Below are 25558 nucleotides of genomic sequence, written 5' to 3' on the forward strand. Positions count from 1 at the left end.
TAGAAGAAAACAAAAATGGCTCTGATGTCTCTATAAGGTGAATATGGATGACGGTGCATTCTGGGGCTTTTGTAGTGGTAAGACTTTTATGAGGTCAGCCTTCCTCACTCAGTTTCTTCCCAACTGTCAGGCAGTCTGATGAGAATTATGCTGGATGATGAACCTGTCAATGTGCCAAACTGTCCAGTAGCCTTTTCTTTGGGTTTTAAATTCTAATGTTTATTGATCAGAAAGAAATAGCTCTTTGAGATCTTTTAATTTTTGCTTTGAAAGCCCTGACCACCACATTGCCAACAGAGTTGACTGACAGTGTGGTTAGTTAAACTGGCATTTATTTGGGAATTTTTCAGAACTCTTGAAGTTTAATGTATCATCGTTCATCCTTATCTTCTATTTTGAAAAGATGCAAAAAACAGTAACATATAAATCCTTGACACTATATGAAATGCCATTATCCCCTTCCTCATAATGGCTCTCCATTATCTATAGCAGGCGTCCTCATACTTTTTAAACAGGGGGCCAGTTCACCGTCCCTCAGACGTTGGAGGGCCGGACTATGGTTTAAATAAAAAAACTATGAACAAATTCCTATGCACACTGCACATATCTTATTTTGAAGTAAAAAAACAAAACGGGAACAAATATAATCACACCACCTCATGTGGCCCGCAGGCTGCAGTTTGAGGACCCCTGATCTATAGGCTATCCTTTAAAGATTATTTATAAAAACCTTAATTGTAGAATTCAATGTATTTCACAGATTTTCCCCCATCCTTATCCTATTCCTTCTCTAAAGGAATCCTATCTTTCGACAAAATGAGTCTATTTATTCCTCTTCCTCCCTACTACATACCAGGCATATTTCTACCTCAGTATCCTTGTACATCATGTTTGCCCAGTCTGAAATGTCCTCTCTCCCATCTCTAGCTTGCAAGGCCCAGCTTAATATTGACTTCCCCTTATTAGAATAATGATAAATTATATCTTGGCATCAATAAATACTTTTTAAAAAAATAACTCATCTTTTCACTTCCTGAAGAAATCTACGGTATGAATTTTGTAGGGAAGGAATAAAGTTTTTCTCTGCCATCCTAGTTTCAGTGGCTGGGCCCTGCAAGTTAAACTAACAAGATAGATTAACAGGAGAAACAGTTTATTACATATATATAGAGAGAGGCCTTCTTAAGAAAAAAGTGAAGACACAAAAAAGTAGTTAGGCCTGTGATCTTACACATCATTTTAAACAAAGTGATAAATTGTAGAAATGTGACCAGACTAAGAGGGCTTTGAAGCAGTGGCTCACTCCTGTAATGCTAGCTCTTTGGAAGGCTAAAGTGAGAGGATTACTCAAGGCCAGGAATTCAAGACCAGCCTGAGAAACATTGTGAAACCCCAGTCTCTACAAAGAATAGAAAAATTAGCCTGGGATGGTGGTACATCAAAGTAGGCTCAACTACTTAGGATTCTAAGGCAGGAAGATTGCCTAAGCCCAGGGATTTGAGGTTGCAGTGAGCTGTGATGCCATCTCTGCACTCTGGCCCAGATAACAGGAGATGCTCTCTCTCTCAAAAAAAAAAAGGAGGGGTTTGAGCTTTTTAGAGAAGGAAACTAATAGAAGATAAAGGTTGTTTTAATAATTTATTATACAGATTTTTTTTTCTTACCATCTCTGGGCTAATAAGAATCCAGAGTCATTTCAGGGGATTAAGAGTCATTTTGCCCTTCTTATATGAAAGGGGGGGGGGACACTTTCACAAAGGAATTTATGCTCTCTGTTTTTAGGCAAATAGGGGGAGGGCAGAGAGTTTTACTGTGCTTTTTCTCAGTTGTCTTCAATTCAAAATAATCCTTATGCCAAGGTGGCTTATTTTGGGGTGGTATGCTCTGATCTCTTTCAGTTTATAGTAGACCCAGGTAACTACTAATATTTTGCAAATAAAGTTCTGAGGGCATCACAAAAATGTGATTTCTGGAATCTTCTAAAATAAAGATCTGGCAAAACTGGACCTACTTTTTTACAAATAGCAAGCTAGAGGTAGCAAAGAACTGTCTCTTTAGATGACTCCTGTACTCACAACTTCAGTACCAGTGCTCCTCACTCTTTCCCTGTATTTCCCCAACTTTGTTTCTACTTGGCCCTCCTACCGCACAGGCCATTGAATTTAAGGTAGTGGCATAAAAATACCTGGAAAATAAAAGGATAGTATTTCAAGAAGAGAAATTATCAAAGTGCTTGACTGTTAATGTCTTACTGGCTAAGAGAGATGACTTCATACTTATTTTTTATCTCCTAATTGAAAATACTTAGCAAGAATAACTCAAAGTAAGGACATTTAATCGTGGGGCAATAGACCAAGAAATAAAATACCTTTCAGAAAATAATTTTCTGATCTGGCTCAGTGAGGTTGAGGATAGTCACTAAAATGCACTCTGTAAGTTCTGACATCACTTTTTAGGATCTATTTCCTCCAAAAGTAAGCACTTTGGGACAAAAAAATAGAAGCAAAAGTTTCAAAACACCTGATATACAGGAGCAGAGACTCATTTTGGTCTGAAATGTAGCTGCTCTTTTCTCTTCTCATTTAAGTCTTTCTGTAAACATTTTGAGTAGGCAATTATAGTTAGTATTTGGCCATTGTTTTAAACATTTTCAAGTTCTTTTTTATGTTGCCTTTTTTAAAATTTCTTAAAACCCTATGAAGTAGGATAGAATAAATGAAGAAAGTCAGGCTCCAAGAGTTTTAAGTGAATTACCTAAGTTCCTATGAACATTAAGTGACAGAATTGGAAATAGATCCTAGGTCTTCTGATTTCTGGTTTTGTGCTCTGTAATTTTATATTGTCTGGGTCTTCATTATCTCCCTGTAAATGGTGTCTTCCTGCTTTTGTGTGTTGCCAAAGGATGGAGGCAATGACGCTAATCCTAGCAACTGGACAGAAATGTGAGAATTGAATTTCCAAATTGGGTCAATCTCTATAATTAATTCAGCCTTCTTTACCCCCCTTGAGTAAACTACCTGGGAGTTGGTGAACAGCTTTCTCATGACATCAGAAGTACTAAACTACATGACCTATTGAAATTACCTTTTAAGTTATTTTAATTTATTGTCCTTTTTTCCCATTAAAATGGGAGCTGCTCAAGAGCAGATACTCTTGTTTAAACCTGAGTACTCATTATCTATGATCATACCTGGCAAGTATAAGACACTCAATTAGTATTTTATGCCTAATTCACTGACATAGGGTTTTGTGATCCTCATGTTGAATACTAGCAAATGTTGGTTACTTTTCTGAAGTACACTTTCTCCTTTGGGTCTGATAGGAATGGGGAGTGATCAGTACTGTGAGGGAGTGTGGACATTGACCTGAGCTACAGAATTGAAACAATTCTATTTAGATGGCTAAAGTTTCTGCACTCGGTGGCAAATAGGTTTATTTTTATGTGTGTACCTTTTCTCTCAATACTGCTTGTACTTTAACCTTTTGTAGTACAGAGGAAAAACAATGTTCTACTTCCACTTTTCACGAGTTTATATCTGAAACATCCTGTAAGAAAAGAGATTAACAAGAGAAAAAAAGGAAGTTTAATAAATTTATATTTCCTATATATGTATATATATACTAGAGATGATAACCCAGAGAGATAAGCAAATCTCTAAAGTATATTTCAAAGGGATAGTTTAAACTTCAAACTTAAATACCATCTTCTCTGAAACAAAGAAAGAAGAGTGTGGGAAAAGGCTCAGCTAAGATGGCCAGGAAAAACATTTTTAAACTGAGAAAAGAAAAGAACTTTTATCTGAGGAAGGTAAGACCTTTAAAATTATCAGGCCCAGGCTTGGCGCCTCTAAGGCGCCAGCCACATACACCAGAGCTGGCAGGTTTGAATCCAGCCTGGGCCTGCCAAACAACAATGACAACTACAACCAAAAAATAGCTGGGTGTTGTGGCGGGTGCCTGTAGTCCCAGCTACTTGGGAGGCTGAGGCAAGAGAATCGCTGAAGCCCAAGAGTTTGAGGTTGTAGTGAGCTGTGATGTCATGGCACTGTACCCAGGGCGACAGCATGAGGCTCAGTCTGAAAAAAAAAAATAAAAATAAATTACCAGGCTCAGTAAAGACCTCAAAATGAGACAGTAGTTGAAAGGGATTTGGCGGTGTACCCAGAGACAAGACCAGGAGAGGTTCAGGCCAAGTTTAAGGAAAGGGGATTGAGACTTGCCTGGGCAAAGATGGCAGCTGCACTGAGAGTGGTTGGGGGCTTGTTTTTATACTGGTATAGGGGAGGGAGATTCCGCAGGTTGCTGGAAGGCTTTGGCAGGCTGGGATCTTTACAGCAACTCTTAGAGTGGAGCTAGGTAGGCCTTTTGTTCTGTGAGGTGAGATGGGGAAAGAGTTTAGGCCCCTCACAGTAGTCAGACCTACTCCTGCCTTTGAGCTATGTATTCATTTCTTGAAACTGCTTGCAGTTGCCACAAGTAGCCATAAATTATCCTAATAATGCCACTTTGAACACTATAACCCATACCCTATAGCTTACCAATGTATAACCATCATCCTGAAGTTTTTGGCTTAAAAAAAAAAAAAAAAGTATAACCAATCACTGGAGCAACATTCTATCTGTAAACCTTTGAGAATCCTGACAAACAGGATTTTGTATCAGCCCACTGTGTATCAGCCCACTCCAACTCCTGTGTATCAGCCCACTCTATAACCCCCTATTTTTGCCTTTAAGACCTACTTGTAACAAAGGCCAAATGGAGCTTATCTAAGGTTACTAAGGTTTGAGTCTTCCAACCAGCTGTCCTCACTTTGGCATAAGTAAACTCTTTAAATTATATTTTGTGCCTCTTCCTAGGTCAACAAAACAAAGGTAAAGTTTGTTATTGCAAAATTTAAGTCCATGCCGTCTCTTTTGATTAAGAGTCTCTAATGGTTTAGTCATCTTTATCTTCCTGGTGCAGAGAGGGACATACCTTTACAAGTGGAGATTTCTTTTATAAATATAAATTTCTCTTACAAAAGGGTACCTTTTCAGGGTTCTTATGTGTCTAAGTTTCTCAAAGTAATGTTTTGCCAAACAGACCTATTTTGGGGTGGCATGTCCTGAGCCCTGCAGGGTTGAAAAAAATACGATACCTTTCCTCACCCATCACAAGGGTTGCAGCTGACACTCTAATAACAAAGACAAGTCAATGAGAGAAAAACATAACAAAACTATTTTATCCACATTTTATGTGATGCAGAAGGCTTCAGAAATGAATATTCCACGACCTAAGGAAAATTGTCTGTTTTTAAGCTTAGGGTCTGCCAACCCAAAATAAGTGACTGAGGCAAAGATCTCAATCAATGTAAGTTTATTAGGTCAAAATTAGAGGACCTGAGGGCAATGCACAAACCACAGAAGCATCTGTGACCTGTGCTCTCAAAGAGGGATTTGGGAACTCAGTATTAAAAGGAGAGGACAAAAAGGGGAGGGGGGAGCGGCGGCAGTGGGCAGGCAGGCAAATGGTTACATTCTTTGGAGGTTCTAATTAGCACTCTGTGTGTTTTAAGGGAAAGGGGGAGTAAAGGAAGACTCCATTGTGCACATACCCCTGGGTATGATGAAGAATGATTGATTGTGTCCTGTCTCTGTTCTGCACCTGGGAAGATAAGCTTCCGATCAACATTATCAGTGTGGAATCAAACAGAGGTTAGTTTTAGGAACTAAGTTTAGATTATAGACCTGATGGTGATAGACTAAGGGGGAAACCTGGCAAGCCCTGTCTCTTCAGATTCTTCTAGGCCTGTCTGTGGTGCCTTCCTTTTTCCCAGATGTGGGAAGTATATCCTGAGGACCCCTCAGGGATAAGGGTTTTCAAGGGAAAAGAAAGTGGGTGATCTTTTTCGGTTTTATGGCTTGCTGTGGGGTAAAAGAATTCTAGTTTCTATTCCCTGTCTTGGGGAAGAGGAATTCTGGTGGGCAGGAGAAGGTCAGAGAGAGACTTTGCTTCTAGGCTTTACAGTCTCCTTTCATTCAAAGTAGTCAGCATGCCAAAGTCCCATAGTTTGGGATATCCTTTCCTGAGCCCCAACAGCCTCATCTGTAGTCATCCATACTTAAGTCCGTCTTACTGAGAGCTTTCCAAGAGGTGCCATGTGTCTAGGTCTGTCTCTACCATGAAATGGGAGAGGTTGGGAAGCACTGCTCTATTAAATTGTACAGTCTGAGATTCACATGATAGAATGGGTTTTTACATGGTAGAATGGTTAAGTTTTTTTTTTTTTTTTGTAGAGACAGAGTGTCACTGTACCGCCCTCCGGTAGAGTGCCGTGGCGTCACATGGCTCACAGCAACCTCCAGCTCTTGGGCTTACGCAATTCTCTTGCCTCAGCCTCCCGAGCAGCTGGGACTACAGGCGCCTGCCGCATCGCCCGGCTATTTTTTTGTTGCAGTTTGGCCGGGGCTGGGTTTGAACCCGCCACCCTCGGCATATGGGGCCGGCGCCCTGCTCACTGAGCCACAGGCGCCGCCCTGGTTAAGTTCTTTGATAATACAGGTGAAAAAAATATATAGACAAGTTTGAACCAGTGGATTAGCAAGTCTACAATTTCCAAGAAGAGAAAGCACAGAAATCCAGATTTTAAGAGGTTAAGAAGGACTTACTGTTTAGTTCTGAGATTTTACTACCTTGTACATGGTTGAATCTGACCTTTTCTGATTCCTGATATTTGAATGCAGTGGGTGGTCTTGTTGAATAAAGACCTGTTGAGAAAGGAAAAGGTGATGTGTCTGATACTTGGAAGGAAAAAAAGATTGGAAGAACACAAAGCTCTCAGGATGTGAAGTAACATTGTAAAAACATGCAGGAAGGGATTTAGCTTTTAGGGCTTGTCATAGCCTGAAGCAATTGCTGCTGTTGCCCAATGTGAGAACTTTTTTGTTTTTCTGGGACAACATCAGGCCCCAGGAGTCTTTTTTGCGTGACTATTTGTGACTATTAAGAGTCAAGTGCTTGTTTTGAAGAAAACAGAGGTGGTAGTTAAAATGTTTAGCAGAACTCCTTATAAAGTATCTGGAGACAGGTTATCTGTACAGAGTAGAAAGACTAAAGTTTACCGGGAACCTGTTTCATACCACCGTGCTGGGTGCTTGTCCATGTGCTATCTTATTTTGTCTTTTTAACAGTCCTATCAGATAAGTATTATTTTCCCATTTTTTAGATTTAGAAAGCAAGATTCAAGAAAATTAATTTTTTTCCCAAGGACAAAACAACTAGTAATAGTTGGAGCCGTATCTAAATTCAAGTAGTCTACTCAAATTACTTTCCTCCTGTTTTGAGTTCCATGGGTAGTGATGGAGAAGACTCACTTCTTGATTTTCCTATAAAAGGAGAGGGAAAGTGAATATAAACGATCAGAATTTACAAGCAAAGATTCCTGTCTAACTTTCAAAATGCTTTACTAAACTTTTACATATAATAATAAGATCCTATGAGTGATATGGTAGAGTGAGCTGAAAAAAGTTTTTCTCTTTGAATTAACCAATTTCTACAAAAGTACATATGACTTCCTGGAACTTTCTAATAAAGCCACTCTATCCTAAGGAGCAGATGCTAATATATATTTAGGGTATAATATTTTCATTGTTGTTAGTCTTTCGCTTGCTCCAATGAGTCTGTACCTTCATTAAGCAAAGGATAGAACTCTCCTTACTTTTCTGGTTCCGTTGAAACATTCCTTCCAGATTCCTTACCCAAGATTTCTAGCAGATAACCCTCTGACCTTTTACAAAGTCTCCAACAGACTGCCTTTGATCTCTCTCTGTCTTAGCACGCCTTGCTATTTCCTGATCTACCCATACCACCCCTGAATTGCTTTAAAAGAAGCCCCTTACCCTAACTGGGCATACATTGGGTGTTAGTGTCAGAGTGAAGTATATATTTTTTGTCACCATTTTCTATTTTCTGTGGCAGCCCATCTGCTTGCAAATGCTTTTAGTAAATCCTTGCTATTAACTGTACTAGGCCTGGTTGTTTTTGGTACCTTTTAACCTCCAGTTGAGAACTCACATTTGTAAAACTGTTTAATTATTTCTCAGAGGGGCCTCAGCTTTTTAAATGACAGAATTATTAGAAGCTTTATTTTAATGTTTATATTACTCTTCATTGATGAAGAAAAAAATAAAAGCTTTCGAATTTTTTTTTTCTTTTTTCAGATTGCAAACATAAACCCTCATTATAGGGTTTGCTTTGCTAGACACCCCTCTTCACAGTTTGAAATAAGGGATTTTCTTACTTGTTTTTTATCCTTAGCTAGCACTTAACTTTTCACTTCAAGTTCTAATTGACAAAAGGAAAAATAGAAGGGGCCGCGCCTGTGGCTCAGAGGAGTAGGGCGCTGGCCCCATATGCCGAAGGTGGCGGGTTCAAGCCCAGCCCTGGCCAGAAACTGCAAAAAAAAAAAAAAGGAAAAACAGAAAAGTAATGGAATATTTGAGTTAATAACTTAGAAAAACCCAAATTAAATTTGATTCCAAATCTCTAAGTGGGTTTATAGTTCTATATGTCAGAGAATTGTTGGAGCTGCTGTAATTTTTGTTTTGTTTTGCTTTAATCTCTGACATAGAGGATTGATTTAACATAAATAGAGTATTTTTATTGGTATTTTCCCAGAGGTAGAGAGAATGAAATTATCTTATTATTAAAACAATACATTGGAGGGCGGCGCCTGTGGTTCAAAGGAGTAGGGCTGGCCAGCCCCATACGCCGGAGGTGGCGGGTTCAAATCCAGCCCTCGCCAAAAACTACAAAAAATAAATAAATAAATAAAATAATTTAAAAAAATACATTGGAAATATTCTGTATACCAGCTCCCCTGCCCTCTTGGTAAAGGTAAGGGAATTGTGGAAATGAAGTATGAATGGCATCTTAACTATGGACTTCCTGATTTCTCAGTGTTACTGTTGAATATTAAAATCATCTCTCAATTTGATTATAAGAAAACTGCTTGGGGCGGCGCCTGTGGCTCAGTGAGTAGGGCGCCGGCCCCATATGCCGAGGGTGGCGGGTTCAAACTCAGCCCCAGCCAAACTGCAACAAAAAAAAAAAAAAAGAAAGAAAACTGCTTGATGTGGGCATTTTCCTTTCTTGCAATATACAAGGAGGACGGAGTTTGCACCTGAGCTTCTTACCCTGCTTTTAGTCAGAGTGCTCGTTAGCAGTCCCCTGTGAAGGTTTGTTTGGCAGCTCTTGTTTGCACCTGGTGCCCCATCATACTCTTCCACTCGGCTGCATCGGCCAGTGTCTCAGCCAGAACTCTGAGGGAAAGAAGACATTCCACTGTGGTGCCTCTGATGTTCTTCCACTAACTGATGGTCATGTACTTCTTGGGCAACAGCAAGGTATCAGGAAGAGCTGCTGGGAGCATCCAGGAAGCAGGATGCCGCTGCAGATTTCAGGGTGCCAAATGATGTTTCTTGGTCAGACTAGATTGCCAGAGACACAGTGTGTTAGTGTCAAAGTGAAGTATATATTTTTCCCTTTGGGAAAGTAAATAGAGATACCGCTCAGTGGACCAATATTATTTTAATGTTGGGTATGAGAGACTGTGGTAAAGTCAGAGGAGTATAAGACACAGTTTTACCCCCCAAAAAACTATCAAAAACTGTTAAGTTTCTTTAAATACATTATCATTAAATCTTCATAGCAACTTAATTTGTTAAATCTATTTAAACCACTATTTTATAGATTAAGAAACTGAAACCTAGCAAACCACACTGCCAGAAAGTGGTAGAGTCTTGATTAAGATTTAAATTTAGGTCTGTATGACTTCAAAGCCCATATTCACTAATCATTGGGTATAGGAACTAACAAATAGGCATGTACGCACACAAAATCAGACACTGTAAGATAATGCACAATAATTGTCACATTTATAAGATCATTACATTTACCTGACCGATTCAGAGGAGAAAGAGGTCTGTCTCTTAAAATATATATATAATTATATATGTACTCATATATATAGTTACATAAAATACGCTTCCGTACCTGGGTCACATGTACATGTTAACTCAGCTGGGTTGCTATCCCATCCCACTACCATGGTCATGCTAGAAATCTTCCAAATGCCCCCAGTATGTACTCACTGCCTATCTATGAAGTGGTTTTCGTTGGCCACTTAAAGATTGACTTTGAGAGTCATACTGGCAACACCCAGCTTTCCTTTGAGTCTTTATCTTAACATTAACTGAAACATAGTCACATGGGGGTACTTAGTGACTATTAATGATGTTTATATTATATATGAATGTGAGTCAGGATTGTGTAATGGTTAAGTGCTTAGGTACTGAAGCCAGACAGACCCAGGTTTAAAACTGGCTCTGTTGCTTACTACTCATGTGGCTTTGAGTAAGTTACTTACCTTTTCTCACTTTCCTCACCTACAAAATGGGATAACATTATCCTCACCACCATGAAATAATGCATGTACAGCACTTAGCAGAATACTTGGCATTTTTTATATGCTTAATAAGTGTTAGCCATTATTAGTTATTGTTGCTTATTAATGTTATCATTAGTGTTTGTTATTTTTTGTAATTTTTGTCTCCTCTGAATTTGCTAATGTCTTCAGATGTCTCACACTTTTCTCATAATCTCTCCTATTTATATTTTCCATGCTGAGTTTTCTTTAATTGTAGCATTTCATTTTTCCTGAGGGTCCAGAAATAATCCCTGCATCTGCCTCAAAGTATTGTATTTCCTCCCTTATTTTCAAAGTCTACTGAATGCGTAGTGACCAAGTAAGAAAGACTATTTCTTCACTAGTTAGGACTTGACTCCCTGCTCTTCTGAACTTTTAAACTATAGTTTATAGAATTGTGTACAATTTTAAGTAAATGAGGCCTTACTTTCTTTTTCTCCATAAATTGGATGAGAAGTATATGAAAGCCCTTAAAATCCATTCCATTATCTGATAAAGTCTTTCTGTCAAATGTGCTACTAAAAAGGTAGGTGCATTTTATTTTTTTATTTTTTTGAGACAGAGCTTCAAGCTCTCACCCTGGGTAGAGTGCTATGGCATCACAGCTCACAGCAACCTCAAACAACTGGGCTCAAGCGATTCTCTTGCCTCCGCCTCCCAAGTAGCTGGGACTAAAGGCGCCCGCCACAACGCCTGGCTATTTTTTGGTTGCAACCGTCATTATTGTTTGTCGGGCCTGGGCTGGATTCGAACCTGCCAGCTCAGGTGTATGTGGCTGGCGCCTTAGCCGCTTGAGCCACAGGCGCCGAGCCAGATCTGTAGATGCATTTTAAATAAAGTCTTCCAGTTTTGACTTTTTACTTACCAAAAAAAAAAAAAAAAAAGAGATCGGCTTTGGGTCAGATGGGCAAATTCTGTCACTTTTATAGTTTTTCTAACTACCTTCCCTTGTGGCTTGATTTCTTCCTAGTTAACAGGACTGTTCTAAGGATAAAATGAGATCATGCTCTAAACTATAGAACATGGTGTTAATGTGAAAGATGATTATTGTATTTGAAAAAGACCCCAGCAACCCGAGTGATGTCAGTCATAATTCAACTCTAGACAATAAAGATGTAGTCTCCTCTCTTTCTGCCTCTCTACATAACGCCTCCAGAAGTATGCAGTAAGCTATTTGCGGTAGAAAAAGCTAATGACTAACTTCATGCAGTCCGTGTATTTACAAATCCTTTATCCTCACAGAATGCTGTGGCAGATCCTGAATCAGTCCTCAGGGCTCAACTTTGGGACACAGCATGGCAGGCAAGGCACTTAATAGGATCTAGAGGTAGGGATTAGGAGAGATTTCTTTTGTGCTATTTTCTAATCCCCTTCCTGGCTGCTTTTATCCTGGCAGCTCCCACAGATTAAATGACATTTCAAAGTCAAGTTCATTGAGGGTGAGACCAGATACGGCTTCTGCCAAACTGGGCTGACAGACCTAGTCAATCAGTATGTAGCTTTGGTGTATGTGTGTTTTTCCTATTTCTGGACTTAACTACTAAAAATTCTTATTTGTATAACATGTATGAGCAGCAAGCTAGGAATTAAGAGTCAGATTATCATCATTATCAACTATACTTAACCAGATACTATCTAAACACTGGATCCTTGAAGTCCTGGGGAATAGTATATCGAGTCCCCCTAAAATTCATATATTGAAGTTCCTACCCCCTGTAACTCAGAATGTAACTATTTTGCAGATGGTCTTCAAAGAGATGGTTAAGTTAAAATGAGGCTGTTAGAGTTGGTCTCAAATCCAAAATGACTTTGTCCTTATGAGAAAAGAATAAGATATCAGAGGTTGTGTATAAACAGAAGGCCATTTAAGAAGATGACCATCTGCAAACCAATAAGAGAGGCTTCAGGAAAAACTATACTTTGGACTTCTAGCCCCCAGAAATATGAGAAATAAATTTCTGTTATGTAAGCCAACCAGTCTATGGTATTTTGTTATGGTACCCCTAGCAAACTGATACAGGAATACAAACAGACGGGAAGAGCTTTTATAGTTGGAAACCCATCAAAATTAGTCCCTACAACCCATACAACTGTAGCAAAAAAAATAAAAAAAAAAATTAAAAATCATTTAAAACCTTTTCTCCCTAAATCAGCATGTTCTGAATTTGAAAGTCCTTATTATCCTTGGTGTTTTCTTTTTTTTTTTGTTTTTGTTTTTGTTTTTTTTTTGAAAAAACACTATGTCGCCCTGGGTAGAGTGCTATGGCATCACAGCTCACAGTAACTTCAAACTCTTGGGCTTAAGTGATTCTCTTGCCTCAGTTCCCAAGTAGCTGTGACTATAGGCATCTGCCACAATGCCTGGCTATTTTTTTTTTTTTGAGACAGGGTCTCGAGCCGTCACCCTTGGTAGAGTGCGGTGGCATGACAGCTCACAGCAACCTCCAGCTCTTGGGTTTAGGTGATTCTCTTGCCTCAGCCTTCCGGGTAGCTGGGACTACAGGCGCCTGCCACAACGCCCGGCTATTTTTGTTGCAGTTTGGCCGGGGCCGGGTTTGAACCCACCACCCTTGATACATGAGGCCAGCACCCTACTCACTGAGCCACAGGTGCAGTCCCTGGCTATTTTGTTGTTGTTGTTGCCATTGTTGTTTGGCAGGCCCAGGCTGGGTTTGAACTCACCAGCCCCAGTGTTATTTGGTTGGTGCCCTAGCTGCTGAGCTATAGGCGCTGAGCCTATCCTTGGTGTTTTCAACATTTGCCCTCCTTACATAGCTGTATTTGCTTCCTCTATGGAAGAGTCAAGGAAAATACTGCTTTCTAACTATGACTGTTTCTGCCCAATGGTAGTGTTATGAATACCCTAAAGAAACCACCTTGAGGCTGGGCATGGTGGCTTACACCTATTATCCTAACACTTTGGGAGGCCAAGGTAAGAGAATTGCTTGAGGTCAGGAGTTCCAGATGAGCCTGAGTAAGAACTAGACCTAGTCTCTAGGAAAACTAGAAAAATTAGCTGGGCATGTTTGGCATGCACCTTTAGTCCCAGATACTTTGGGAGGCTAAAGCAAGAGGATCACCTGAGCACAGGATTTTGAAGTTGCCGTAATTATGGTGATGCCACTACACTCTAGCCAAGGTGACAGAGTGAGACCTTCTCTCCAAACAAACAAGAAGAAACAAGAGGGGCCAGGCATGGTGGCTCACACCTGTAATGACAGCATTTGGGAAGCCGAGGTGGGTGGATTGCCCTGAGCTCACAGGTTCAAGACTAGCCTGAGCCAAAGCAAGACTTTATCTCTAAAAATAGCCAGGCATGTGGCGGGCGCCTGTAGTCCCAGCTACTTGGGAGGCTGAGGCAGGAGAATTGCTTGAGCCCAGGAGTTCAGTTGCTGTGAGCTATGAAGACCTGGTACTCTACCAAGGGTGACAAAGTGAGAGTCTGTCAAAACAGAACAAAAACAAAAAACCATGCTGAGAATGCAGGGAGATAGATAATGCTGTTGCCAGAGCAAGTTGATGATCTCTCCAATTGGAGAAAATCTGCAATCCCAGAATTGATTTGATTAATATCACTTCTCCCTTCTTGCCTGCAAGGAGTTTGTCATTCATTGCTGTTCCTGTGCTCTCATTTTTATGTTAAACGTAGTAGAATGTTTCTTCATCTGAACCTATAGATTATCGAGAACACCTTAGAAAGCTGGTGCCATTGCGTAGTTTGTGATATTCAAGCAACTCTGGATGACTCTGTGTGGGGGTGTGGGTATGGGAGTGTGTGTGAGGGGTGGGGGGGGTGTTTATATCTTCTGTATCCCGTTCATGAAAATACATTGTAGTTTGTTTGTCAAAGTTGTTTGCAAATGACTTGGCCCTGGAATGTACCTCATCAGGAATGATGAAGGGCCCAAATCTGCACTCAAACTAAAATCAGCAACACTTTTTCTTTTCTTGTTTTTTGGGTTTGTTTTTTTTTGGAGACAGAGCCTAAAGCTGTGGTCCTGGGTAGTGTCTTGGCATCACAGCTCACAGCATTCTCTAACTCCTGGGCTCAAGCGATTCTCCTGCCTCCGCCTCCTGAGTAGCTGAGACTACAGGTGCCCGCCACAATGTCCAGCTATTTTTTTGGTTACAGCCGTCACTGTTTGGTGGCCCCGGGCTGGATTCGAACCCGCCAGCTCAGGAATATGTGGCTGGTGCCTTAGCCACTTGAGCCACAGGCGCTGAGCCAGCAACACTTTTTCTTAATGTGCTCAGAATTGTTGTCATTTGGTTTCTTTAAGATTTAAGTGAAGTGCCGGGCGCTGTAACTCATGCCTATAATCCCAGACTTTGAGAGGCCAAGGTGGGTAGATTGCCTGAGCTCATGAGTTCAAGACCACCCTGAGCTAGAGCAAGAACTCATCTCTAAAAAATAACCAGGATTTGTGGCTGGTGCCTGTAGTCCCAGCTACTTAGGAAGCTGAGGCAAGAGAATCACTGAAACCCAAGAGTTAAGAGGTTGCTATGAGCTATGATGTCAGGGTACTCTACTGGGGATGACAAGGTAAGACTCTGTCTCAGGAAAAAAAAAAAAAGATTTAAGAGAAGTGTCTTCCTCCTTCAGTGTGATTTGCCATTCAGCAGTTGTTTCTCAGGCACTCAGTCCATTGTCATATGGGAACTAATTCTACTTAGCCAAAAATTAGAATGATTTCCTGTAGATCAAATCAGAACACTTAAAAGTAGTTTTAATCCAGATATTTTTCAGCCAAAGTTTTTCAAAATACAGAAAATCTTAATAGCTAAACATTAAATCCTGCTGAAAATGAAAGTTATAAAATGAACTGGTACATTATGTTTTGAAAAAACATAAAAATTAGCCATGACTGGCTTGGCATCTGTAGCTCAGCAGCTAGGGTGCCAGCCACGTGCACCATCAGGGCTGGTGGGTTCGAACCTGGCCTGGGCCTGCCAAACAATAATGACAACTACAAGAAAAATAGCAGGGCATTGTTGCAGGTGCCTGTAGTCCCAGCTACTTAGAAGGCTGAGGCAAGAGAATTGCTCAAGCCCAAGAGTTGGAGGTTGCTGTGAGCACTTTACCAAGGGCGACATAGTAAGACTCTGTCTTAAAAAAAAAGAAAGAAAAAAAAAAATTAGCCATGACTTAATTATATTAAGCTTTTCTCCTTTTTTCTTATTTTGAGAAAGAGACTCATTCTGTTGCCTAGGCTAGAGTGCCATAGCTGGCACATTCTAGCTCACAGTAACCTCAAACTCCTGGGCTTAAGTAATCCTCCTGCCTCAGCCTCCCAGTAGCTGGGACTACAGGCACTGGCCACAATGCCCAGGTAATTTTTTTATTTTTATTTTATTTTATTTTTTATTTTTTATTTTTTTATTTTTAGTAATTTTTTTATTTTTATTTTTAGTATTTATTTTTTATTTTTAGTTGCTCAGGCTGGTCTCGAACTCCTGAGCTCAAGGGATCCTCCCTTCCACCTTGGCCTCCCAGAGTTCTAGGATTAGAACCAACACCCTGGCTGATTTTTTATTTTTTTACAGTGATTGATTAATTTTTGAGACAGTCTCATTTTCTTGGCCCTGGTAGAGTCCCGTAGCATCATAGCTCACAGCAACCTCAAACTCTTGGGCTTAAGTGATCCTCTTGCCTCAGCCTCCCAAGTAGCTGGGACTAGAGGTGCCTGCCACAGTGTCTGGCTGTTTTTTAGAGACAGTCTTGCTCTTGCTCAGGCTGGTCTCAAACTCATGAGCTCAGGTGATCCAACCACCTTGGCCGCCCAGAGTGCTAGGAATACAAGGTGAGCCACCATGCCCTGCAAGGCCGATTTAATTGGTGGTGTTTGTTTGTTTGTTTTGGGTTTTGGGGTGGGGGAGTTGAGACAGAGTCTCAAGCTGGGTAGAGGGCTATGGCATCACGGTTGACAGCAACCTCAAACTCTTGGGCTTAAGCAATTCTCTTGTCTCAGGCTCCCAAGTAGCTGGGACTACAGGTGCCCATCACAACACCCAGCTATTTTTTTATTGTAGTTGTCATTGTTATTTGGCAGGCCCAGGTTGGATTTGAAACCACTAGCTCCCATGTATATGGCTGGCACCCTAGCCACTTGAGCTACAGGTGCCAATGCAGCCAATTTGATTGTATTCAGCTTTTAATGTTTAATAAAAATACATTTTATTTTTGTTTGATGCTTCTAAAAAATCTCTTTGTAAATGCTTAAATCCTCATGCTTATGTAAACCAATTAAGAAGTCAGGTATTCCCATTCTACCCTTTTGAATGTATACTATGTTAACTAAAAAAATTAATAATGAGGTTTATGCTTTGGAAAAAGGAGAACTTTATTTCTCATAAAGGGATTGGGACAATTCTAAGAGGTTGGGAAGCTAGTTCAAAGGATGGACAAAAAGAACAAGATTTTATATTAAGGTGGTCAAAATACATATTCAATAAGCTATAGGAGGCGTTATAAATATCAAAGGGAAATTATGCATTTGTAATTGTGTTTTATCTCTCTCATCTCATCATGGTAAGGAACTCAGTTTTAAGGTATTTCTGGGGTCCCCTTGTCTGTTAGGGGTCTATTCAGTTAGCAGAGGGCTTAGGATTTTATTTTTAGTTCACAACTAATTGGGTTTGAAAATGTCCAAACTCAAAAGTCAGATGTGGATATTGGGGGGGAATTGGTTGAATCAAAAAGCTGAGAATGGGTTTGGCACCTGTAGCTCAGTGAGTAGGGCACCAGCCACATACACCAAAGATGGTGGGTTTGAGCCAGCCCGGGCCTGCTGAACAGCAGTGATGACAACTGCAACCAGAAAATAGCCAGATGTTGTGGCAGGCACCTAGAGTTCCAGCTACTCAGGAGGCTGAGGCAAGAGAATCAGTTAAGCCCAGGAATTTGAGGTGGTTGTGAGCTGTGACGCTCTGGCACTCTACTGAGGGCAACATAGAGAGACTGTCTCAAAAAAAAAAAAAAAATAGCTGAGAACGCTGGGCTTCACATAATTGGGGCAAGTCTCTGGGTTTCTTATGTTTTTTTCTAGTAGTAAAATGAAGGTCAATGGCACCCCTACCTTTCGTCATCCACTGACCTGTAATGGGGAGCAGCATGTATGTCAAGCTGCTTTGAAATCTCTGGGGGAAAAGGAATAGTGATGATCTTGGTCTAGTAGTACATATTTCAGCCAATGAAAGAACCACTCATTCTTACAAGATCAAAACTATTTTCTCCTTTTCTAAAACATGTCAGGGTTGCTTAGAGTGTGTTCCTCCACACACTGGCAGGACAAGTGTATCTAATTTTCTTCTAAATTATGGCTCTAGCTTTTTACCAGACAAGGACTCTGAAACCAAAAGAAGAATATCAGGGTCCATTTCTTTGCATATTCCCACTTTCCCTCTTCTTAGAAATTCAGACAATTTTGAATGGACAGAGTTCTTGTTAGCTCACAGGCCCTGAGCCTGCAGATAAAAATGAAAGCACAGAAGCAGGAGCGTGTATGTGTGTGTGTGTGTGTGTGTTATGCAAATTCAACCTTTGGTTTTTATTACGATTATCTTGCTAATGCCCCCTTTGTAAGGTTCCCTGGGTTTTTCTGATGCCTAGCAGCCTTGGCGATTGAGTTTAGGTGATTGTGATTAGGGCATGGAAGTGGGCATGGTGGTTCATGCCTATAATCCCAAATACTCATGAGGCTGGATTGCTTAAGCCAGAGAGTTTGGGACTAGCCTGAGCAACACAGGGAGACCTCATCTCAAACAAAACGAAACAAAAAACCAGTCACACAGACACTGAGGGCATAGGTCATGGGATCTGAGTAACTAAAAATAAAATATTTTCACCTGTGGATCTGCATGTGTCTCTGATAGGGGTTATGAGGTAAGGTGTGGGATTTGCTTTTGGTGTGGTTTAAGTCTTGTGCCTACATCTCCCATCCCTACCCCTAATTCATCTTAATGCTTTAATGCAGGCTACTCAATTCTTTCTGGGAGAAAATAAATCTCCTGGTTTTTCAGTAATGGAAAAGTGTTAATGACTTTTTGTATTACCTCTCCTTGGGGTATTTATCTTTTAAAGATGTCATCATCTAGGCTGAGGGCAGTAGGCCTGGTCACTGAATATGGGAAATATTTGGGAATAAGAACATCTTTCTAGCTTAAATTGCACCTTTCTAGTTTAAAGGATTTTCAAAAGTAGTTGTGGGAAGTCATGGTTAAAGTTCCTTTCTCTCAATAACTCTAATCTCGGTTTTTGTTTTTGTTTTTTGAGACAGAGTCTCAGTTTGTCACCCTTGGTAGAGTGCCATGGTGTCATAGGTCAACAGCAACCTCAAACCCTTAGGCTCAAATGATTCTCTTGCCTCAGCCTCCTGAGTAGCTGGGACTACAGGCACCCGCCACAACACCCAGCTGTTTTTAGAGATGGTATGTCTTGCTCAGGCTGGTCTCGAACCTGTGAGCTCAATCAATCCACCTGCCTTGGTCTCCCAGAGTGCTAGAATTACAGGGATGAGCCTCCGAGCCCAGTCTTTTAATCTCCTTTTCTATAAAACCTTTAGTAGAGCATCAGAGCTGCTGTGATATGGTCAGATTAACCAGTTTAAATTCACTTCCTTTTTCCATTTCTTGGAAATATCTAAAAGATGAGCCAATAAAGGAAGGGAAGGAGAAGCAGCAAAGACCCAGATATTGGAGTAGATTTCTGAATAATTAAGATCTTGTGTTATTTACTTTATATAACACTCAAACCTATATGTGTTACTTAGAAGATTAAATTTAGGTGCCTTACATGTGTTTAGCAGTAACTCACATTACTGGTAAATCTGAAATTTTTTTTTTAATCTGAAATTTCTTAAATACCTAATGTATCTAACTCCCTTGAGTTTCAAAAAAAAAATCATTTAAAATTCATGTTTCCTATAAAGTTTATTTTATTTATTTATTTATTTATTTATTTATTTATTTATTTATTGAAACAGAGTATCAAGCTGTCGCCCTGGGTAGAGTGCCATGACATCACAGCTCATAGCAGCCTCAAACTCTTGGGCTGAAGTGATTCTCTTGCTTCAGCCTCCCAAGTAGCTGGGACTACAGGTGCCCCTCACAACACCCGGCTATTTTTGTTGTTGCTGCTGCAATTGTCATTGTTGTTTTAGCTGGTCCAGGCTGGGTTCGAACCTACCAGCCTTGGTGTATATAGCTGGTGCCCTACTCACTCAGGTTCGAGACCAGCCTGAGCAAGAGCAAGATCCCATCACTGAGCTATAGGCATTGCCGTGTAAAGTTTTATTTTTAAATACAAGGATTTATAAGAGTGAGGCTTTTTAATTTTTTGAGCATTCTAACTGGTGTTATCAGGTTGTCCTCACAAAAGTTCTTTGAAATGCCTAAATGATTTCTTCAGAAAAATCAGGAATTGTCCAGTGATTTTTTTTTTTTTTTTTTGGTAGAGACAGAGTTTCACTTTATGGCCCTTAGTAGAGTGCCATGGCATCACACAGCTCACAGCAACCTCCAACTCCTGGGCTTAAGCGATTCTCTTACCTCAGCCTCCCGAGTAGCTGGGACTACAGGCGCCCGCCACAACACCCAGCTATTTTTTTGTTGCAGTTCGGCCGGGGCCGGGTTTGAACCCGCCACCCTCGGTATATGGGGCCCGCGCCTTACTGACTGAGCCACAGGTGCCGCCCTGTCCAGTGATTATTAATGCTTTCAACTACACTGGTAATACTCAGCTCTGGTCTTGGAGATTGGAAGCATGTGGATAAACTCTTCCTCTAACAGCTGCTCTGGCTGTGAAAGCACCTAGTATGTGCTAACACTGCTGTGTTGGTGTATTAAGAGTGAATCCTGTTGGAGAGCCTGTCCTCCTCCCACATAGCTCTTAGCACAACATGGCTGCCTGCTGAGTGTGGGGGTCAGTCATTTTAATTGAATTCTTCAGTCACTGAGCTGCAGTCTTGGGGATCCCAGAGATTCTGATTTCAGTTCTTTTCACCCTCAGGAAGATTACTTGCCTTGTGATGCACAGTGATTTTTTTCATGTGATGGTATTTCCCCCCTTTTGGAAAATTGGGTCATGCTCTTTATGTAGTAGGCGTTGGACTTGTTGGCTTTTGTATTTGAAATGAGATGAGTAAGCACTCATGGAGCTAGAGAGAGAAATGTAATAAGAATTGGGGATAAAAACAGCCTGAAGAAGGACTTTGGTGGTATTTGTTACTTAAAAAGTTTGTCGAAGGATAAAGAAAAAAGATTATAAATCACAAGTTTTCTTCATGTCTAAGTGTTATTTTAAGATACAGCATAAGCTATCCGTTGCCTTAGATATAGGGTATAAGAACAGTTTATAAACATGAAGCCGTGTTTCTTTTATCAAGGATCTTTGGTACAGATTCTTTATGAAATCTCATCTTTGTCATCATTGTTGATGTTCTTCCTCCTCATCCTCCTTGACCACCTGCCTCCCTCCCTGCTTTCCCTCATTCCTTCCTATATCCTTCTACTATCAAAGTGCTATTATATAAGATTTCAGTATCAAATGATAATAGAAAAAATCAAATATTTTGTCTGGTTCATCTTGTTATCACTTGGAAGGCAGACTTCCTACCAACATGGGCATGATGGAAATCCTTGCTCTGCTTATCTTTGGAGTCTGTGTCTGATGATTCTGTACTTTGGCATCCTTTTTTTTTTTTTTTTTTTTGGAGCTGCCCTCAGGTAGAGTGCCGTGGCGTCACACAGCTCACAGCAACCTCCAACTCCTGGGCTTAAGCGATTCTCTTGCCTCAGCCTCCCGAGTAGCTGGGACTACAGGCGCCCGCCACAACACCCAGCTATTTTTTGGTTGCAGTTCGGCCCGGGCCGGGTTTGAACCTGTCACCCTCGGTATATGGGGCCGCCGCCTTACCGACTGAGCCACAGGCGCCACCCTACTTTGGCATCCTTAAGAGACTCAGCTCTATGTGTGTGCTGTTGGTTATGCAAACCAGAAGAAGATAGAGACCAGTAAATAAAGTAGGAAATGAAGAAATGGTACCAACACGTAGAAAATACTGGGAATATCAGAGTTTGGGGACTAGTATCATAAACTTTCTCTCCTCTTGCATAAACACAGCTATGCATATAAATTGGAGAATGAGTGAGTGACACACCCTTTAGAGAACAGCCTCAATGGAATAAGGTAGAAATGGATAGAAAAGAGAAAATTAAAGATAGAAAAAAGAAAATTAGAATAATCAGCACAGCTTTCAGGGAACTACAAAACTTTAATTTTGAATAGATGGATCCTTGGGAAGGAGCTTGGATGATCTTTTACTGCAAAGAAGGTATTTCTAGGATTCAAAGTCTCCCGACGTAGTTAAGGAGAAGTATCAGTGATGATTGCGAGAAAGATACAGTAAGTGAGGGACTGCGAGGTGAGTGCATGTTTATTTATGAAGATGTTTTGAATTTCTCTGCCAAGCAATGCTTGAAGTTATTGGGTACCTTATTATATAATTGCTCTTCAAGAAACCATTGCCAGTTTTGACCTCTGCCACATATTCTCTCTCCCATCTTTTCTTTTTTTTTTTCTTTGAGACAGAGTGTCACAATGTCACCCGGGGTAGAGTACCGTGCATCACAACTCACAGCAACCTCCAACTCTTGGGCTTTAGCAATTCTCTTGCCTCAGCCTCCCAAGTAGTTGGGACTACAGGCACGCACCACAATGCCTGGCTATTTTTTGGTTGTAGTTGTTTGGCAGGCCCAGGCTGGGTTCGAACCTGCCAGCTCCAGTGTATGTGGCTGGCGTCCTAGCTGCTGACCTACAGGCGCCGAGCCATCTCTCTCCCATCTTTAAATACAAAAGACACAGAGATGGAAAGCTTCAGGTCAGAGGGTTATTTTAAATTTATGAAAGGACGGCCCAAACACTATAGACATTATGCCCAGAGTTTGTGCTTAGTAAAGACTCCCTCTATGTTGACAAATGAAATCAAAAGAAAAATTTGGGGAGTAGCCTTATGAAACGTGGCCAGTTTTATGTGGCTTTTTGTGGTTTGTTGTTATTATTGTTGTTGTTGTTGTTGTTGTTATTTGAGACAGAGTCTCACTTTGTCACCCTCTGTGGAGTGCTATGGCATCCGCAAACTCTTGGGCTTAAGCAATTCTCTTGCCTCAGCCTCCCAGGTAGCTGGGACTAAAGGCGCCCGCCACAACGCCTGGCTATCTTTAGAGACGAGGTCTCGCTCTGCCTCAGGCTGGCTCAAACCTGTGAGCTCAGGCAGTACACCAGCCTCAGCCTCCCAAGTGCTGGGATTACAGGCATGAGCCACCCCACCCAGTTGCTTTATCATTTTTTAAAGAAACCACAATACATGAGAGCCAACATTGCTGATGTTGTATTTAGTGCTAACTATGATTAACAAAGTGGGAAAGGTTCGGCGCCTATGGCTCAAGCGCTAAGGCACCAGCCACAAACACCTGAGCTGGCGGGTTCGAATCCAGCCCGGGCCCACCAAACAACAATGATGGCTGCAACCAATGTTCTAGCTGATAGCAGAATGACTCCCTCCCTCTGGGGAGGCCTGTTAGTCTTCCTTTATCTGCCACTTTGAGGATGGGGTAGGAAATAGCATAATATTGTGGGAGAGGAAAACTTTTCCTCACTCTCTTAGGTTTGTATATGAGGCCAGCAAATTAAGAAAAGATTCTCTAGCCGGGCATTGTGGCGGGCGCCTGTAGTCCCAGCTACTTGGGAGGCTGAGTCAAGAGAATTGCCTAAGCCCAAGGATTTAGAGGTTGCTGTGAGCTGTGTGATGCCACAGCACTCTACAGAGGGCAATAAGGTGAGACTCTTGTCTCTACAAAAAAAAAAAGAAAAGAAAAGATTCCCAGTAGAAAAATTATAAAGTTCATTAATGTTAATGTTTTTAATTTTGCACACACAAGGGCTTCACAGAAAAGAAGTAAAAATCCAAAGAGGCAGTTAGACTCGAAACTTGTATATCATCTTAACGAAGGGAGATAAATTGTGGAGAAGTGACTAGAAAAGGATACAGGGTAAGGATTCCCAGAGGTGGCAAATTAGGGGAAGGTAAATACTGTATATGGGTAAACTTATGGTAGATAGGGGTTCTTTTAGGAAGTTTTGTTTGTGCAAACTCACTTTGGTGCCAACTTTCCATCATCTTCATGGCCATAAAACTCCCCCAGAGGAGAGACTTATGGCAGTTCTCAATAGTTAGAAGTTTCTGCTTTGAGTCAGATAAGGAAAGCTCCAAGAATACTTTCTTCTCCATCTATTGCTTCTCAATTGCCTTCGGGTCAAAATGATCTATATGCCAAAGTGGCCTATTTTGGCATGGTATATTCAGATCCTTTTCCGAATGTAGAAAGAAAAATGTAGAGAGAAGACTTTGAATGGGTGACTCTGCCATTAACAAACACAGGGGCATTAGGCATAACATCTAACACACCTAAGTTTTCAATTTCATTATCTAGAAGGCAATTGGATTACCCTCTAAAGATTCATAGTGCTCTAAAACTACTTGGTTTGTATCCTTAAGGATTTTGAATGTAGTCACTCTTGTATATAATTTGCCCTTGTCACTCAAGACAGTGCAGACCTAAGGTTTGTCCAATGTACATGAAATTCCAGCCACCATACTTTAAAGACCTTTGGTAGCTAGGTTTGTAGGAGCACACCACCACATCTGTTTGGTGTTGTTTTTTTTTTTTTCTATTCTTTATAGAGGCAAGGTCTTCCCATGTTGCCCAGGCTGGTCTTAAACTGCTGGCCTCAAGTGATCCTCTCACCTTGTCCTTTCAAGGTTATAGGATTATGAGTATGAGCCTTCTGAGATAATATATATATTTCCCCCACTCCCACCCCCCAGTTTTTGGCCAGGGCTGGGTGTGAACCCACCTCCTCCGGTATATGGGGCCAGTGCCCTACTCCTTGAGCCACAGGTGCTGCCCTGATTTTTGTTTTTTAATACTGGTTAACTTCTTTCTGCCTCAGAGTCCTTGTCTATAAAATAGCAATACTTAAATATTTATCTTAAAAATTATTTTAAGATCAAATGAGATAATAGATGGGAAGAACTTCTCATGTGTTTCATAAGGAGAACACCCAATATTTTCATACCTCTATATCATTTATGAAACACCAGTATGGAAAAGGTTCATTTAGGGCAGCGGTTCTCAACCTGTGGGTCGTGACCCACAGGAACTGTATTAAAGGGTTGTAGCATTAGGAAGGTTGAGAACCACTGCTTTAGGGTATTTTGTGGATCTCCTTTGCTATGTAAAATATCACTTAGATCAGCGGTTCTCAACCTGTGGGTCGCAACCCCTTTGTAACAATGAAAATACATCCTACATAACAGATATTTACGTTATGATTCATAACAGTAGAAAAATTACAGTTATGAAGTAGCACCGAAAATAATTTTATGGTTGGGGTCACCACATGAGGAACTAAACTAAAGGGTCATGGCATTAGGAGACATTAGGAAGGTTGAGAACCACTGACTTAGAAAATAAGCTCTGACCAGGTTTGGTGAGCTGGGACCCGAGGCTTTTCAATCTTGGTCATGGCAGATAACCTTAGCTATCTTGGGAGTCCCCTCTAAATCATCTTTTTGTCTTTTCCAGGAATCTGAATTTCTGTGTTTGGAATGTGATGAGGTCAAGGTCAACCAAATCCTGAAGAAGCTCTCAGAAGTAGAAGAAAGTATCAGCACCCTGATGCGGCCAGCCTAACTGTAAATGATGTAGGAAGTAGTTGGCATTGTAGAAACAAAGTATTGATGATTCCTCCCCCACTGACCTTTTAAAAAAATATTCCTGTTCCTCCATTGATATTAAATACTCAAAATCAATCTTGTCTGCCTCTGCTCGCTGAGATTTCTTTCTCTCCCTTTCATTTGTTTCATTTACTCTTACAGTTTGTTCTAGTGCAGAGGTTCTCAGACTTCAGCATGAATAAAGGTTAAAAGGGATAAAAGCATTAAAAAAAAAAAAAAGGCAGGTTTCTAAGGCCCTATCCCTAGAGACTTGGTTTCAGTAGGACTGGGGTAGGTGGGATTAACTTTAGAACCCTTG

The 25558-nt window shown here is 40.8% G+C and overlaps 1 protein-coding gene across 3 annotated transcripts in view; it reads left to right on the top strand.

Annotated features, from left to right (window-relative positions):
- Positions 1-25337, top strand: part of COMMD1 (copper metabolism domain containing 1) — a 162654-nt gene extending 137317 nt beyond the window's left edge. For 2 of the 3 annotated variants that reach the window (XM_053589869.1, XM_053589870.1), the window contains one exon: positions 25109-25337. In XM_053589869.1, coding sequence (XP_053445844.1) covers positions 25109-25116 — 8 coding nt within the window. In that variant the 3' untranslated portion in view covers positions 25117-25337. The remainder of the gene's footprint in view (positions 1-25108) is intronic. The other variant, XM_053589871.1, reaches the window with a different exon arrangement.
- Positions 25338-25558: the final 221 nt, after the last annotated feature.

This window comes from Nycticebus coucang, chromosome 4 (assembly GCF_027406575.1).
Source record: "Nycticebus coucang isolate mNycCou1 chromosome 4, mNycCou1.pri, whole genome shotgun sequence".
In the NCBI taxonomy this organism is placed as follows: Eukaryota; Metazoa; Chordata; class Mammalia; order Primates; family Lorisidae; genus Nycticebus; species Nycticebus coucang.